At 46.6% G+C, this 18,119-nt stretch overlaps 1 protein-coding gene across 8 annotated transcripts in view; it reads left to right on the top strand.

The window, feature by feature from the left end:
• BDH2 (3-hydroxybutyrate dehydrogenase 2) overlaps positions 1 to 12,889 on the top strand; it is a 35,864-nt gene extending 22,975 nt beyond the window's left edge. For 7 of the 8 annotated variants that reach the window (XM_030564470.1, XM_030564475.1, XM_030564476.1 and 4 more), the window contains 4 exons: positions 1,289 to 1,402; positions 4,131 to 4,189; positions 5,074 to 5,166; positions 12,673 to 12,889. In XM_030564470.1, the coding sequence (XP_030420330.1) occupies positions 1,289 to 1,402; positions 4,131 to 4,189; positions 5,074 to 5,166; positions 12,673 to 12,726 (320 nt within the window). In that variant the 3' untranslated portion in view covers positions 12,727 to 12,889. The remainder of the gene's footprint in view (positions 1 to 1,288; positions 1,403 to 4,130; positions 4,190 to 5,073; positions 5,167 to 12,672) is intronic. The other variant, XM_030564478.1, reaches the window with a different exon arrangement.
• Positions 12,890 to 18,119: the final 5,230 nt, after the last annotated feature.

Genomic DNA, 18,119 nt, shown 5'->3' with positions numbered 1-18,119 from the left:
GACCGCACCCGGCGTTCCTCCCTAAGGTCGTCTCCGCCTTCCATATTAACCAAGACGTCTTCCTGTCAGTCTTTTACCCAAAGCCGCATTCATCCCGAAGAGAGCAACAGCTCCACTCCTTGGATGTCTGAAGGGCTCTCGCGTTCTACACTGAGAGAACTAAACCCTTCCGGCGTTCACCACAATTGTTTGTGGCAGTAGCGGAACGCATGAGAGGCATGGCAATCTCCTCCCAGTGTATCGCATCCTGGGTCACGTCCTGCATCAGGACATGTTACGACTTGGCCAGTGTGCCAACGGGACCCCTTACCACCCATTCTACCAGGGCTCAGGCTTCCTCGGCCGCGTTTTTGGCTCATGTCCCCATACAGGAAATCTATCGTGCGGCCACATGGTCTTCTGTGCACACCTTCGCATCACACTATGCGCTGGTACAGCAAGCTAGAGACGATGTCGCTTTTGGCGCAGCGGTTTTACAGTCCGCAACATCTCACTCCGACCCCACTGCCTAGGTAAGGTTTGGGAATCACCTAATTGGAATGGATATAAGCAAGCACTCGAAGAAGAAAAGACGGTTACTCACCTTTGTAACTGTTGTTCTTCGAGATGTGTTGCTCATATCCATTCCACACCCGCCCTCCTTCCCCACTGTCAGAGTAGCCGGCAAGAAGGAACTGAGGAGCAGGCGGGCCAGCAGGGGTATATATCAGGCGCCATACTGGCGCCACTCCAGGGGGCGACCTGCTGGCCCACCGAGTGTTGCTAGGGTAAAAAGTCTCCGATGAACATGCACGCGGCGCGCACACACCTAATTGGAATGGATATGAGCAACACATCTCGAAGAACAACAGTTACAAAGGTGAGTAACCGTCTTTTGCCTCATGTAGTGGTACCATGCCACATATATCATTTTTCTTGGTTTTTATCGCTTCCTTCGTACCAACTGCATAAGGGTTACCCAACAAGAGCTGTGTGTGTGAGGGGCAGATCTTTCCCTTTCCTTTATAAATCTTTATGCAATTTTTAAAAATAAACTTCCTAGGCCACTTCCTCAGATATTTTCATTCTGTGCTATTAGTCAGTACACTGCTGTATCCTGGTTCTTGAACGGCACTCTACACATGCAGATTCCTTTGTCTAGCAATCAGCGCTCTAGCCAGCTTGTCATTCATCCTCTGCTCAAGAAGATGCCATCCTGAAAGTTCTAGAGCCCAAAAGCAGATTCATATGGGAATGTGACCATGTGTTTTGATCTTCATGTTACCCGAACACTAACCTCTTCTTTCAGGAGTTGTAAACCGATGTGTCTATAGTACTTCAAAGGCAGCAATTATTGGTCTAACCAAGTCCATAGCTGCTGATTTCATTGGACAAGGCATCAGATGCAACTGCATATGTCCGGGTAAGTAAGTCCTTGCAGCATTTTGTAAACTTGGAGCTGACACTGAAAAAACACAGGTTTGTCTTTAGCATTAGCTCAAAGCTACACGCCACCTGGCCTACTTAATGCTCCAGATTTAGTTTGAGGTTGTTGATAGAAAATGAAACTTGAAAACAGCCCAACCACCTGCAAACAGCCGCTGAAGGCATCAGCAGTCAAGGGAGAAACCACATTTAAGACTTTCTTCTGGCATTTCCTGAAATGTAAAATTAAGAATCGCTATTTTTATAGCATTCCAATCTCTGTGGCCTACAAAAGGACACCTACATATGCCCAGAGTATCTTGAAGGTGTATTATACCAGTTGTTATCTGGACATGAAAGTTGCAACTTGGAGAAGTAGATTGGGGGATGAAGGGGGAAGTGGTGCTTTCAGTTGCTGATTAGGAATGCTGAAAGTACAATTGCCTCATTCCTGATGCCTTGCTATTGTGCAACAAAACTGGATGTGACTAGATCTAGGTAATGTAAAAGCCAGAGAGGTGGGCTGGCATGCCTGGTGAGAGTGTAGGGAAGTTAGTATGGCAGTGGCAACCACAAGGACACATACCACAGGTGTGTCCGTGCACACCTACCAAATCTAACCTGCTTTTTATTTTTAAGCATCAAAACTAGCGCTGTGAATGTGTATTTTAATAGTGTTTTGCAGTGGGGTTTCATTAAACCCCAAACTGGCGAAATCGGGGAAAAAGGCCTGATTTTCATAGGTGATGAGCATCAGCTGTTTCCTCTCACTTCACTTGGAATTGTAGGTGCTCAGGGCCTATGTAAGTCCATCCCCCGAAGGTTCACAAACCATATGTAAAACACTGGTACTGTTCTGAGTGACTTTAGGCCAGTTTGGGGTTTCTGCTGCAGCCATGCAAAGCTCAATGTCTTTGCAACTTGAAAACAGGCATAAACTTTGTGGTTTCATCTAAGCTTCCTGTTGAGCTTTGGGGGTTTGTTCATATAGGACTTGGGGTGAAACTCTGGGTGAGAAATCAGAAAACCTGCACACCTCTTGGCACGCCATGAATTGTGCATGGTTCTTCACATCCCACCAGCATCCCCTTTTAATAATTAACAAACAGATAACCCACATACTAGAGCCTAGGAGCCCGGGACAGGCAGCATGTTCAGTTCATGGTATGGAAGGAGCACCTTATATTGGTCTGAAGTGCATCTATAGCCAACTGAAGAAACCAACACAGATTCAAGAAGGTGCTTCATCCTTCCTCCTTGACACAGGGAATAGGTCCGTATAATGGGAGGGGAGCGGTACCTTGGGAAAGAGCGGCAACAGAAAGGAGGATAGAGGCAATCTTGGAGGACTGCTGCTCCCTTAAAATAATTTTTAATTGGCCAAATCAAGCACTATTAATTTTGTGGAATGCTTTCCTCTCTATGCATGTGTGGGACGCCCATTAAAGCTGAGCAACAAACCCACATCAAAGAACACCTGAATTATGTAAATGTGAGTGTAACCCACACACCACCTGGGTGTGGTATTCTGTCCCATCTAGTGAAACTCAGACCACTTAGAGAGAGAGATAAAGTGAGTCTGCTCTACAGCTGTACCTAAGAGCCAGTTGGTTTTTAGCCCATGCAGTAGAGGCTCATGCAGTAAGTTCCAAAGGCCCTAGGTTAGATCGCGCCCACCACTGAGTGGGGCCTGTTGGTGTTACGTGAGCAGCCCAGTAAAAACTAATTTATTTACTAATGCCAAGGGAGAAAGCTAGTCCTGCTGCTGTAGAAGATCCTTAATAGCCTAGAATATAAAGGTTGAAGCTGTTCCCAGACATTTCTCAAGTATTGCCTGGCTAGTTCATCACAGCACTGATTTCCCACTTAATTCCATTCCTCCCGTCTCACAACAACACTGGGGAGAAATAAAATACAACACAAACCAAGGACCATTTCTGAAACTCTTTGCAATTAAAAGCTGATCTCAAGCTAGTGGTAACCTCTGAGTTCAAATGAAACCCCATCTCTTGTGCTGATCTTTCTCCACATAGGTGCCTAGTCACTGCAATGGAATAGGAGGATACCCTGGGATAGGTAGCTAGAAGTCCACGTTGTACGACTATAGTATCTCTCTAAGCCAAGAGAATGCAACAATCTATTTTTGAACTATTGATTTGTATTCTCATTTGTGAACATTCAGTGGCATCAAACAAAGCTGCATCACCTATCCCTGGTGATGATCAGTACAGTAAAATTGCTTAAGGAAGTGAGCTGCCATAAAAATACTTTATGATAATAAATCATCTAGTGTCCTCTTGCGTAGATTACTCTCAGTATAAAGATTCTCTTTGTCATTATCCAGAATAGTGAGGCAGTTTTAACATTTTTGCTATTTGCATTCATAGGCATAGGCTGTAAACACTGGGGAAGGGATGTTGCTCATTTTTTTTGTTAGTTGTGGGTAACATTTTTTCAAAAGTACTTCTATGACTTAGGCTACTAAGTTCCATTTTCAGAAATGACTCTCAGCCACTTAAGAGTCTGTTTTTCATTGAAAGTCAGTGGGATTTAGAGTCCTAAATCTTTTAGACCCTTTTGAAAACTTTATCCCAATCTTATTATGAAGTCCTCTACAGCCATGGCAGTGTGTAAATAATGGGATTAATGGTGATGAAGTCCTTTGTCATGACTGCTCACATTCAGTGCGGTGGAGTATTTTTTTTTAATTTTGAACATTTGCGTAGGAACTGTTGACACTCCATCTCTACATGAGAGGATCCAAGCCAGGCCCAACCCAGAACAGGTAAGCAGGCTACTTAGCTGTGTGCATGCACAAATATAAATTATGTTAAAGAATTTGGGTAAAACTGAACAGCATTTCTGCCTAAATCTCAGTATTCAAGACTAGCAACAGCAGTGATTGTGCTTTACCTGCTTGGTCACCTGGTGCCCAGAGTGGCATTAGCAGGTCCTTCCATGACACTATGCTAAAGAAAACCACAGTGCATTTCATCCTGCGACCTTCCCAAATATTTTACAATCACATACTATGTCTACAGCACCAATACAATAGAGCCACTTCTTGGACATATGGCAGCAACAAACTGATGTGCTGTAAACTACACAACAGTGAAGGAGAGGAAAATTTTGGCAAACACTCAGCTGAGTTCTTAGGTTTTCATCTGCAAGACCTCTGCACAGAATTCTGTCTGCTGCAAAAGGAGAAATGGCTGAGTCGACCTTACTGGAATTTAAACCGCTGGTTCCAGGGTACTGAGGTGTTTTGCAACTCTGAAGCTTAGACCACTAATGGTATTACCAGCATAGGGATAAAAGACCCACAGCATGGCCATGGCTGCCCCAGGTCAGACAATGGGCTCTCGTCCTAGAGCTGAGGCTCTAGCCCAAGCCCAAAAGTCTGCACAGCAGTTTTTCAGCCAGGGAGCCCAATCCCTGTGAACCTCTGTCAGCTGACCCAGACTATCCACAATTTTTTATCCCTGTGAAGATGTACCCTAAGTCACCCAGCCAGTATTTTCTTTGGGCATCATATGTACGATCTGCATAGTAATCATGTTATGAGCTTGTGGCCGTCTGACCACATAGCTTTTTAATGTAGCACAAAGTCATCATGGCTACATATTTCAGTGTATAGCGGTGATACATGGGATGTTCTGTTTTCTCTAGGCCCTGAAAGACTTTCTGGCTAGACAGAAGACTGGTAGAATGGCTACTGCTGAAGAAGTGGCCCACCTCTTTGTGTATCTGGCCTCTGATGAAGTAAGTACTGTACAACAAAATGTGTTGTGAACCACAGAATCCCACCCCATCTTGTCACTTCTCAGTAGAGGCAAGCTATTTTGCAGACGCTTACACAGTTTTGGAGACGGATTACAGCAGTAATAGAAGACTGACATACTTTGAGTCTAGCCCAAGATACAAACAGTGAACTACTTCTGGGCAGTGAAAGTGAAGGTTAAGTCATTATCTACTGAGGACCATATTCTGGACATTGCATGCATTCTGAACAAACTGGCTGTGCATGGCACAGTTCTGTAGGGGGCTGGGTGGTATGGAGTCCTTTTCCATTGCCCCCCACAAAGTTGCTTTGCTTCCACCACAAGTGACACCACCTTCAGTACAGTAGGGTCAGTGGATCTGTAACCTGAATACAATATGAAAACAAAATGTTTGGGTGAGATAGTAAGATCTCTCAGGGAAGGATAAATAATAATTATAACTTTTTGGAGCCAGAATCATCCTCAGAACAATCAGTCACCCTCAAGTGATGATGTAAAATGAAGATGCAGGAACATATTATTCTGCTACAAGTATCTGAACTACACACCCTCCCCGTCTAGAGAGGCTAAATCCAGAGGATGTAGTAAGGGCACATAGTGGACCCAAACCTGGCCACAAATAGCACCAACACTAGTTTAACAGCACACGTAATAGGACTAGATGCCATAGAAATTGCCCAGTAGACAGGACAATCTTTTTGAGCCCCGCAGAATCGCTTGAGAAAAGTGTTTGTGTTCCAATATTTATATCAATTGTCACATTCTCAAAGTTCATCTTGGCCACACAGAAACTAATCCTATCAGTCTGATATTATTGGTAGAGCTGCTTATTAATTGGATCTTTGCCCATATGTGGTCAGGACTTCAGTATTAGATCTGAATTCAATATGGTTTGATATTGATCCAGAGGAAAGAGCACCCCCTACTCAATCAACAACACCGCTTCCTCCACCATCTGGGTTTTTCTTGTAGATTGATCCTCTAACTTACTAACCAGGTCAGACCCTGCTTAGCTTTAAGAATTAATGATTCTTCTTCGTGTGCTTGCTCATATCCATTCCAGTTAGGTGTGCGCGCACTGCGTGCACGTTCGTCGGAAGATTTTTACCCTAGCAACACTTAGTGGCCAGCAGGGCGCCCCCTGGAGTGGCACCGCTATGGTGCCGGATATATACCCCTGCCGACCCATCCGCCCCTCAGTTCCTTCTTACCGCCCGTGTCGGTCGTTGGAACAGTGGAGCGCGGCTTAGCTGATCTCCACCTCCCTAGCTATTCGCTCGTTCTAATTGTTATTCTGTATATAGTTCAATACTCTATAGTTCTAGTTAGTTTTATTAGTTCTTTGTAGTAGTTATTGTATATAGTTAAGAGGGATCAGGGATTAGCCCCCTCCCCTCACCCGGTACCGGGACCCATGCCCGGTTCACCGGGCTTCAAACCGTGCTCAGCCTGTCATAGGCCGATGCCCACAGGAGACCCTCACGACTCCTTTCTCAAGTGCTTGGGCGAATCCCACCTTGCAGACAAGTGCCGCATCTGCAAGGCTTTCAAGCCCCGAATGAAAAAGGAGCGGGATATTCGTCTCAAGCAGCTCCTGATGGAGGCAGCTCTAACTCCTCCATCTTCGGCAACGACTGCTGCACTGGGGACAAGTGCCTCCTCCGCACCGGAGCGCATGGGCACCGTGAAGGCTCCTCGACACAGCCATCACCGGCCCAGGCTCCTGCCCGGCACTGCTCTCTCCCCCAAGGATCAAGAAACATAAGACTCCTGCGGCTCCTGTGCCTACACCGCAGTCAGAGCGCCTAACTAATTTGGACCACCCGGCACCGTCAACTGCCGCAGCACCGACATCTTCTGCACCGTTGATTCCGGCCTCGCAAGAGCCGTCGAGTCCGGTGCCTACCAGCTTCCTGGCACAGGCCGTGGTTGAGCTTATCGTGCCCTCCATGCCGGAGATGTTCTCTATGGCAAGGGAGTTGATTGCCTTGACAGAGCCGGAGCTGCCTCATCCCCCGGCGCCGCCGGTGTGGGTTGTCCAATCATTAGGCAAGCCCGCCCTGCTGAGACCATCCTCACCCAGCACCGCCGTACATCGCTGGTCACTATCAAGGTCCCGCAGACACTCTCGGTCCCGTCATCGATCCCGGTCCCGACGTCGCTCGCAGTCCCGGTACCACTCTCCATCTAGGTACCGGTCGTACTCGCGGCACCATTCGAGATCCCGATCACTGAACCAATACTCTCGGCACTGATCCAGGTCCTGGCACCGCTTGCAGCATTGCACATCTCGCACCCGATCCCGGCACAGGGATTCAAGGCACTGGTCGACCTCTTAGCACCACACCGGTAGCAGGTCCCAGTCTCACTCTCGGTACCGGTACGACTCCCGGTACTGTTCTCCGGTGCTGCCTGGAAACAGTTCGACTAGTCGCAGAGACGCTCCCCACATGGTCTCAGCTCCTCCGTGGCCTTTTCAGCACCCATCCGTATCATCCCATACGGACAGTGCTTCCTACGGGGATTCGGACACTCACAGCAGGTTCGCCCAAGGAACCCACGGCCCGGACCAGGGACCTCATCAGTGGTCCTTTTGGACGCCTTGGGCTTATCACCAAGCCCAAGGTGAACCCGCTGTGCCACCACGCTCTGGTCTGTCAGAACACCGCGTGCCAGAGGCCACTGTCAGCCGACCTCCCCCTGCTGGTATGGAGGAAGCGGCTGCCCCCACACCGGACCCCCACGATCTGCCGGCTCTGGATGTCCCTCAGGATCAGGAGTCGGTACAGGATCCACTCGTCCCGGGGCTTTCATCCTCCTCCTCTCCGGATGAAGCGGTAGCAGGGACATCATCGTCGGGCCCGCCTCCAATTGACCTCAGGTCACACCAAGACCTCCTGCGGCGTGTCTCCCAGAATATCAGCTTGCCAATAGAGGAGGTTGCAGAGGTAGAGGACCCGGTGATAAGTATATTGTCGGCAGAGGCACCAACCAGAGTGGCCCTGCTGTTCGTTCGTTCGATCCAGGTCAGGGCAGACACCATCTGTCAATCCCCGGCATCCATCCTGCCCACAGCAGAGGGGTCGAACGGAAGTACATGGTGCCCTCCAAAGGGTATGAGTACCTATATGTGCACCCCCCTCCCTATTCATTGGTTGTACAGTCCGTCAATGAGCAGGAGCACCACGGCCAACAAGCCCCTGCACCTAAATCAAGGGACGCTCGGCGTATGGACTTGTTGGGACGGAAAATCTATTCCACGGGCGGCCTCCAACTCAGGGTGGCAAAGCAACAAGCCCTGCTGAGTAGATACAATTACAACACCTGGGAGGCGGTAGGAACATTTACAGAGCTGGTCCCGCAAGACTCCCGCCAGGAATTTACAGCACTACTGGAGAAAGGAAAGAAAGTAGCGTGGATCTCTCTACAGGCCTCACTGGACGCTACGGATTCGGCAGTTAGAACGGTCGCATCTGGAATCGCCATGCGACGTATATCATGGCTTCAGGTATCAGGCCTGCCACCTGAACTTCAGCACACTATACAAGACTTACCATTTGATGGCCAGGGCCTATTCTCACAGAAGACAGACCCTAGGCTACAGAGTCTGAAAGACAATCACGTAATCATGCGTTCACTCGGAATGTATACGCCTCAGACTTAAAGAAGATCCTTCCACTCCTGATATCAGTGCCCTTACCCCCTGCCTAGACCAAGGCAAGACTTTACCAGAAGGCGAGGTCGTACCAACCGCAGATGTCAGTCTGGACCTCAAGGGGGTAACAGTTCCGGTCCCACTAAGCCAACAGCGGGACCCAAATCAAACTTTTGAGGGTGCACCCGAGAGCAGTGTACCAATTGTCTCCCAGGATCCTTTTCCGTTTTACAGCCGCCTTTTCCCGTTCCTCCCTGTGTGGTCCCAATTAACCTCAGATCTTTGGGTCCTACGCATGGTGGAGTTTGGATACCATCTTCAGTTTACTTCACCCCCTCCCTCTCAACCCCCCTCCTCGTCCCTCTTCAGGGACCCCTCTCATGAGCAACTCCTCCTGCAAGAGGTTTGGAGACTCCTTGCAATGGAGGCTATAGAGGAGGTACCGAAGGAATTAAGGGGCAAGGGTTTTTATTCACGATATTTCCTAATTCCCAAGTCGAAAGGAGGCCTCCAGCCTATCCTAGACCTGCGACGACTGAACAAGTTCATGAAAAAGTTCAAGTTCCACATGGTATCCCTGGGGACCATCATCCCTTCCCTGGATCCCGGAGATTGGTATGCCGCTCTCGATATGAAGGACGCGTATTTCCACATTGCAATTTATCCTCCGCACAGACGGTATCTACGCTTTGTGGTGAACCATCACCACTATCAGTTTACGGTCCTTCCCTTTGGCATCTCCACAGCCCCTCGGGTATTCACGAAGTGTATGGCGGTAGTCGCTGCCTCCCTCCATCGTCATCGAATATGTCTTCCCATACCTCGACGACTGGCTTATTCGAGGGACCTCTGAGGCACAGGCCACCAGTCACGTGAGCATCATCAAGGACCTATTTACTCGTCTAGGCCTGATAATCAATTTGGAAAAACCTACCCTAGTGCCGACGCAAAGGACAGAGTTCATCGGGGCCACTCTGGACACCAATCTTGCAATGGCCAGTTCGCCTCTACCTCATTTTCAGGCAATAGTCTCACTTATACAAAGACTTCAAAGCTTCCTGATGACCTCAGCTCGCACTTGCCTTGGCCTTCTCGGTCACATGGCTGCATGCACATTCATGACAAAGCATGCCAGACTGCGCATGCATCCCCTTCAGACGTGGCACGCCTCAGCCTACCGTCCAGGCAGAGACGACATGGATATTGTAATCACAATTCCACCGAGCATCCTCGGCTCCCTCGACTGGTGGCTGACGCCATCCCTGGTGTGTGCAGGTCTGCTGTTCCATCCACCACAGCCCTCCGCGTCCCTAACAATGGACGCGTCATCTCTAGGCTGGGGTGCTCACCTAGGGCATCTTCGCACTCAAGGCCTTTGGTCGTCTCGGGAGTTGGCGTTGCACATAAATGTCCGAGAACTGAGAGCAGTCCGATTGGCGTGCCAAGCGTTCCAGCGCTATCTACAGGGTCGTTGTGTTGCAGTGTTCACAGACAACACAACGGCCATGTATTACATAAACAAGCAGGGAGGGACATGATCCTCCCCCCTTTGTTAAGAGGCGATACAACTATGGGACTTTTGCATAGCCCATTCAATAGACCTGGTAGCGTCCTTTCTCCCAGGAGTCCGGAACACTCTGGCAGATCAACTGAGCAGATCCTTCCTGTCTCACGAGTGGTCCATCCATCCGGACATTCTCCATTCTGTCTTCCGGAGTGGGAGTTTCCCCACATAGACCTCTATGCTTCCCGAGAGAACAGGAGATGCCAGGTTTTCTGCTCCCTGCAAGATCGCTACCCGGGCTCCCTCTCAGATGCATTCCTAATCCCGTGGAAGGGGCACCTATTTTATGCCTTCCCACCCTTTCCTCTCATCCACAGAGTCCTAGTCAAGCTCCGCAGGGGCAGAGCCCAACTAATCCTCATCGCTCCGGCATGGCCGAGACAGCATTGGTACACCCTATTGCTCGACCTCTCTATGGCAGAACCAATCCCCCTGCCGCTATGTCTGGACCTCATAACACAGGACTTCGGCAGGCTTCACCACCCGGACCTGCAGTCCCTTCATCTGACAGCATGGCTGCTGTCTGGTTGAGCCAATCTGAGTTGCGTTGTTCCGCCTCAGTACAACAGATGCTGCTGGGAAGCAGAAAGCCTTCCACACGGACGACATATCTCGCCAAGTGGAAGCGCTTCTCCCACTGGTGCGCTCAGTGTAACTTTATCCCCGAAGGTGTATCGGTCCCCTTATCTTGGACTATTTATGGTCCCTCAAGGAGCAGGGACTAGCAATCTCTTCTCTAAGGGTGCATCTTGCAGCTATTTCTGCCTTCCACCCTGGGGAAACTGGCAGTTCTATCTTCTCTCACTCCATGGTTTCCAGATTCCTCAAGGGCTTGGAGCGGCTGTACCCGCAGGTCAAGCGCCCAACCCCTACCTGGGATCTAAACCTAGTGTTAGCTAGGCTTATGGGTTCCCCCTTTGAGCCTTTAGCCACATGCTCGCTACTGTACCTTTCCTGGAAGACAGCCTTCCTAGTCGCCATCACCTCGGCTAGATGTGTCTCGGAACTTCGAGCTTTGACTGCAGATCCCCCGTATATGGTATTCCACAAGGACAAGGTACAACTGCAACCGCACCCGGCATTCCTCCCTAAGGTGGTCTCTGCCTTCCACGTTAACCAAGACATCTTTCTACTAGTCTTTTTCCCTAAGCCGCACTCATCGCACCGGGAACAACAGCTGCATACTGTGGATGTCCGCAGGGCTCTCGCCTTTTATATCGAGAGGACCAAACCCTTTCGACGTTTGCCTCAGCTCTTTGTAGCTGTCGCAGAGCACATGAAGGGCATGCCAGTCTCTTCCCAACGGATTTCATCTTGGGTGACATCCTGTATCCGGACATGCTATGACTTGGCTCACGTTCCGACTGGCCATCTCACCGCTCATTCTACTCGGGCTCAAGCCTCATCTGCCGCTTTCCTGGCCCATGTTCCCATCCAGGAAATATGTTGTGCGGCTACCTGGTCTTTGCATCACACTACGCATTGGTCCAGCAGTCCAGAGACGATGCCGCCTTTGGCTCCGCGGTCTTACATTCCGCAACATCTCGCTCCTACCCCACCACCTTGGTAAGGCTTGGGAATCACCTAACTGGAATGGATATGAGCAAGCACTCAAAGAAGAAAAGATGGTTACTCACCTTTGTAACTGTTGTTCTTCGAGATGTGTTGCTCATATCCATTCCAAACCCGCCCTCCTTCCCCACTGTCGGAGTAGCCGGCAAGAAGGAATGGTGAGGGGTGGATGGGTCAGCAGGGGCATATATCCGGCACCATAGCGGTGCCACTCCAGGGGGCGCCCTGCCTTCCCTTTGAGTGTTGCTAGGGTAAAAATCTTCCGATGAACATGCATGCGGCATGCACACCTAACTGGAATGGATATGAGCAACACATCTCGAAGAACAACAGTTACAAAGGTGAGTAACTGTCTTTTTCTCAGTGCCAAGTGATATGGCTGCAGGCCAGATGTCATAACTCCACCTTCTGAGCATTCATTTGGTCTCTCCATGACACATTTGTGCCTACCATCTGTAAGAGTCAGAAGTCCTAAAGCCATGTGATAATGATTTGTCACTTTGCAACCGCCCAGTGTGGTAGCTAAAAGGTTTTAGTTTTTAAGGTGCTTAATCCTTTGAAATTTTCAGAGCCACTGTTGTATTTGTGGAGATGGAGGAAATGTTTTTGTTAAATTAACTAACTTCAATAATTGTTAGCCTTTTCCTCTGTTTATTAGTAATAAATGATATTTACTCTTCCTCTTATGATTTCAGTCTGCCTACATGACTGGCAATGAGCTTATCATTGATGGAGGCTGGAGCTTGTGACTTACGAAACTTTCAGCTGAAGTTTTCAATGGAAATTCGTAGTATGAAAGGCAAATAATGAAGAGATTATCACATTTCTCTACTAATATAGTTTGCACCATTTTAATGACTAAAATGATTGACCTTCAAATAAAAGTCAGTGTATTTGCACAGACATGAGATACCTCTTTTTCTAAAATTACTGTCTGATTTTCTGTTGCATACTTTACACAGTAGTGTCACTTGCAGTAAAGCACACGTCATTCAGCTTTGTTGTTTGTGGAAGCTCAGCTACATGAAGAACAGAAATTGGACATTTAAGGTGCGCCAGCAACATTATATATATATATATATATATATATATATATATATATATATATATATATATATATATATATATATATATATATATATATATATATATATATTGCTCTTGGCATCTGTCTCATTTGGAAGTTAAACATTCTTGTTTGGATTTCCTAGTAGTCTTGGGCAATGGAGGAAATGGGAAAAGGCTGCATTAGGGCCTGCTGAACTGGACCTGAACTGTGCAACAGCAGTCCAAAGCAGTCAGTTGGAGTGTACAGACCTAAAAGGCTGAACTACATGAAATGCTTACCAAAGTGTTTCTGGGACTTCTGAGCTCTTATTTCTTGCAATGGCATATTAATTCTTGCAAATCAAATGCTAGAACTCACCTCTCATTTTCTGAAGATTTAAATCTATTCCCTTTTCCTGTTCACCATCATTAATAATGTTACCGAAATATCGGGTCTGCCTAGCTGAGAGCCAATTAACAGCCTGACAGGGATAAGGAAAAATGCTTTATTCTGCAGAAAAAGGAAAGCCTGTACCTTGGTACAAAAGACTCTGTCTTACACAAATTTCACAAACCTTTTATACACATTCAGACAAAGACCCTTGCGTGTTAATACTTGATTGGTAAGTGTAAAATCTCATGTTCCCCTTATCTGGGTAGTACTGACTGGTTTGGAGCAGGATCTTCCTGCTTTGAGGCAGAGGAAAAGAGATAGTGAAAAAGTTCAGGCTACTGTGTCCATGAGCATTACTCATCCTTCCCACCTACTGGCCGCTTGTAATCTATTAAGGGGGGTCAGCCAGCTTTCACAATCCCCCCTTCAGGCCTGGCAAGCCCAGATTGCCAGGCCCGTTACGTAATTTACGATCAAGCTGAAGAGACAGGTACTGAGTTGTCTTACGGACAGCAGAACCTTTGGTTACAGCATTATACAGACATTTTGCACATTCTATTATTCAAACAATACATGGGAAGAACAGACAGAAAATATTCCATTTAACAATTGTACGGAAATGGCCAGTAAACCATGACCCAAGGTCTGGGACAAGGTCCTTAAAATTAAAGGTGTGATCAAGAGATACAGCATGAAAAATAACAGCAGCGTTCTTAATAGCCTATAAATCCTGTTCAATTAAGCCAGAATAATTAATCATAAAACATAAAAACAGCATTTTTTCCCGATGCAAGCACAAGCCCCCTCTATTTCAGCATTTATAGCATCTAGTACACATCTATTTTGCAAAGCCACTTTTGCTACTTCATCAATCTCTTTTTGTAACTTTTGAAAAGCGTCTATTAATGCATTAGCTGCTTTTCTTAAGCCCTGCAGAACTATTTACAACTGCTCTCTCTAGTTCAGCTGCCCCCAACTCAGGAATGATTGCACGGACAAAAGAATGGAATCCCGTTTGTCTGACAACTAAGGGATTGGGGCACTGACTATAAATCAGTTAGGTATACCAGGTGGTTTAATTTCCCAGATGTCTTGGTGAATAATCCAGTCCCACATGCATCCTCTCCATGGACCCGTCAGGATTCGGTATGTGGAAGCACACACACCCCTAACTGGTCCAAATGCTTGGAAGGAGCACTGTGAATGTCCACACTTCCACTCAGAAAGTGTCCAAATATGTCTCCATGACCACAGATCAGATGGTACTCCTGATGTGTCTGTAAGGGCAGTGGGCCAAGTCTGGTGCTCAAGATTACTCTGAATGGCCATCAGCTGGTCATTCAAGAAATCCTGAATTTCTAAACATACTAGATTCCACTGCAATGCCTTCCCAGCCTCAGTGATATTCAATACCATCTCTGTTAGTAACTTCTGGGTCATAGAACTAAGGGTGGAAATAACACCAACTCACCAACTCCAGCCTGTACTTGGGTTAGCTGAGCTCCAGAAATAAGGCTAGTGGCCTTTTCTAGTTGGCCCGATTTCTTATCATGTTCTTGGCTTTTAATAATATTCCAAATGGCTGCTGCGCTATTGGCCCCATCTCATAGGGATCCGGTCAGGTCCCTCTTCTTCCAGAGGAAATAACCCAGGCCCTCTGTTGTGCTAATCTAATGGCAGCCCCTAGTGTTGTATTAATCACAGTCCTTTGATATCCTAATACATATCTTTTTGGTGTAGTACTATATTACATCTGTTCGTTGTATACCTTTAACTAATCTCAGGTACTTTCAAGAAGCATTGACATTAATAGCCTAGGAGTGGGAGTATTACAGAGTAACAGGGGAGATGGCAGGGGCAACAAGGTGCCTGTGGTACCTGTCATTTTAAATCCAATTAGGGAGAGCAATACATACTGAAGGATTTATCCAGAACACAGGGCGCAGCCTGTAGAACAAACCCCAAAATCCAATTAATATCACAATCCTAAGCATGGGTCCCACAATTTTTTTTTCTGCCAGTGTATAATTCTTTGTTTCTTCACCAGGGTCAGTTTTTAATGTCCTTTCTAGTCAGGAATCCCTGGACTTTGGCAATTTTAGTGGAGTGAGTGTTTCTTCTTCTTCCCCAAAACAGTCATGGTTCAGCATCCTACAGGGAAGAGGTTACCAGCACATTACCCTGCAATGGTTTTGATTCTTCTAGAAAAATTTAAAGGCACAGTAGATCTGTCAGTGGACAAGGGAGAGGTTACTAGCACTTCACCTTGTACTTTTTCCCTGCTGTCCAGAAGGCACAGTGGAGCTAGAAGGAGAAATAGGCTAATCATCAGGAAGAGAATTCAGCCGATGTGGAGGGGTCTTTTTGCAGTGAGAATCATGGGTCCAAGCAGTCAGTCTTTGGCACTTCACAGTGGTGTTGGTAGTTAGCAGGACTTTCCAGTGTGGAGCCAGAGCAGTCTTTCATTGGTGGACCTTTACATTGATCCAGTCTCCTGATTCCAAGGAGTGGCAGGGCTGCTAGGGTCTTTGGGTAGCGCTTCTTTACCTGTGAGAAAAGAAACCTAACACATTTCATTAGTGCCTGGCAGTGTTTTGCAGATCTCATAGCTGCTTGGGCACATTCAAGCCCACCCCCCCGCCCCCGCTTTTCTTAGTTATTAGCTTAGTCTTAGCTGTGAGCAGTGTCCTTGAATGGAGCCAGTGTCTTATCTTCAGTCTGCTAGCTATTATTTTTTTTCTTTCCAGTTAACTCATTCTGTTCTTTTTTCCTTCTCCCTTTTTGGCTTCTTTTAACCTACAAAGGAAACTTTCACTCTTCACTCATACACCTTTTCCTAACAACGAAAACATTGCCATTATACAGTACATTAGTCTTATTATTTAATGTATGCCACATATACCCTTCCACTAAAATAACTTTATTACAGAGCTTTGGAGCCAGGACAAGCACACCCACTTTGAGGAATTCATTCAGTACAACCTTTAGTCCAATAGCTTCCCACCATCCCCAGCCCTCTGGCTAGAAATCTGAGGTAGCCAGAAGGATCCCATGTACAATATGGGGAGTGGGTTAACCTTTCATGTCCTTGCTCCCAAAAACTGTTGGTATGCAAATTTTAATAACAATTTTTAATTAAAAGATTTGGCCAATGAAGTGTTTGTTTTTTTTTTACTTAAGCAAATGTGTTAGACTTTAGTATATCACATTTTCCTGATTTATCCAAACACTTTGTATTCCAAGTTGAATAAAACAAGTATCTGCATTCCAATCTAACCCCTCTGCCTGATTTCAAACCAGACCATCCCATGAAAACACTAAACACAACAATTCTGGCCACGAGACAAACACCACAAGACAAAACATAGAACACAAAACATAATTTCGATTGTGCCAGTAAATGCATTATATGTTGAATGCTGTTCAGCTGGCATCAGTTTTCTCTGATTATCTGAAAGACAAAAAACAAAGGTCTACCCCTTCTGGGCAGTCAATCATTACTTAAATATACAAATACCCTTGTTGATTTCAGGCAAAACAGAGGAATTACCCCATATTTTCTTGTATTAGTTTCATAGGCAGCCCAGGTTTCAGTGGCTTCTACCTTATCAGTTAGATAATTCGCATTAATACAGATGCTTTCTGGCTTGCTTTTGGATCCAAAGCTATCCACAGCTTAAAGGTTCTTACCTTAAAAGGGACACAATTAACTTTACCAGAATTTTGATTGCTTTTTACTTTTAATTCCTGCTTTCAAACACTGAAAGAAAAGATCACTACTTATAGTGACCCTTAGAGCCTAATAAAATTTCAATTACATAGCACTGTATATATTTCTTTAGCTAATTCAGCTAAATTGTTCATAGCCAAATGATTGCAATCTAATAATTTCTTTGCCTGAGTTTATTTATAAACATTTCAAAGACACCAAGAACTTTCCTCTTTAGCATTTTACAAAGTTCAACTGCTGTTCCCTCCAGCAACTACAGAGTTAACTTCTCACTCTTCCTTAAATCACTTGCTTGTCTCCCAACACCCACTTTTATCAACTCAAATCACCATTTCAAGATATTGTCCTGGGTATTTGATATCCCCATGCTTACACTTACTTATTCCTTCCTTCCACTATACCCTCAGAATTTCCAACCTGTTTTCCAATCTCTCTGTCTGTCGCCTGCCCCCCTGGGCCCGATCCTGCTTTTCTCGCTGAACCGCCCCTTCCATGGGCACCAACTTGTTCCACTACCAGTTTAGCTAGGAGGATGTGCTTCTCAACTAACCCCACACCCTTCCTGGTCTCTTCCCTTAAACATTCTTACTCACAAGACTACCCAAGTCCTCCCTTGTGAGGCTTGCCACCTTGGCAAAAACGCATAGTCCATTGGTGTTTAACTATTCAATTTCCTCTTAACATTCCTTTCTGAACACCTGGTAAAGGCCATTTATTTGACATATAATCCAAACCCCTTCAGAGGGCTTACCCAGAGACCCACCAGTCTGTCTGCTGACACTCAAACAGAAAAGAGAATTACACAGAGAACAGAGGGAATTACAGTCTAATCCAGGTTTTTCTACTTCTATTACACTGACCGCTACAGGGGACGGGACAGAAGGATCTCAATTCAACCTCAGAGCTTCCTCGCACGCATGGCTTCCACTCCGAGGAATTACGAACGAGAGGTTCAGTTCTGCCCACACTCC

This window comes from Gopherus evgoodei, chromosome 5 (genome assembly GCF_007399415.2).
Source record: "Gopherus evgoodei ecotype Sinaloan lineage chromosome 5, rGopEvg1_v1.p, whole genome shotgun sequence".
Lineage (NCBI taxonomy): Eukaryota > Metazoa > Chordata > Testudines > Testudinidae > Gopherus > Gopherus evgoodei.
Note: the sequence above shows the minus strand (reverse complement) of the source record. Positions and strands in the feature narration are given on the sequence as shown.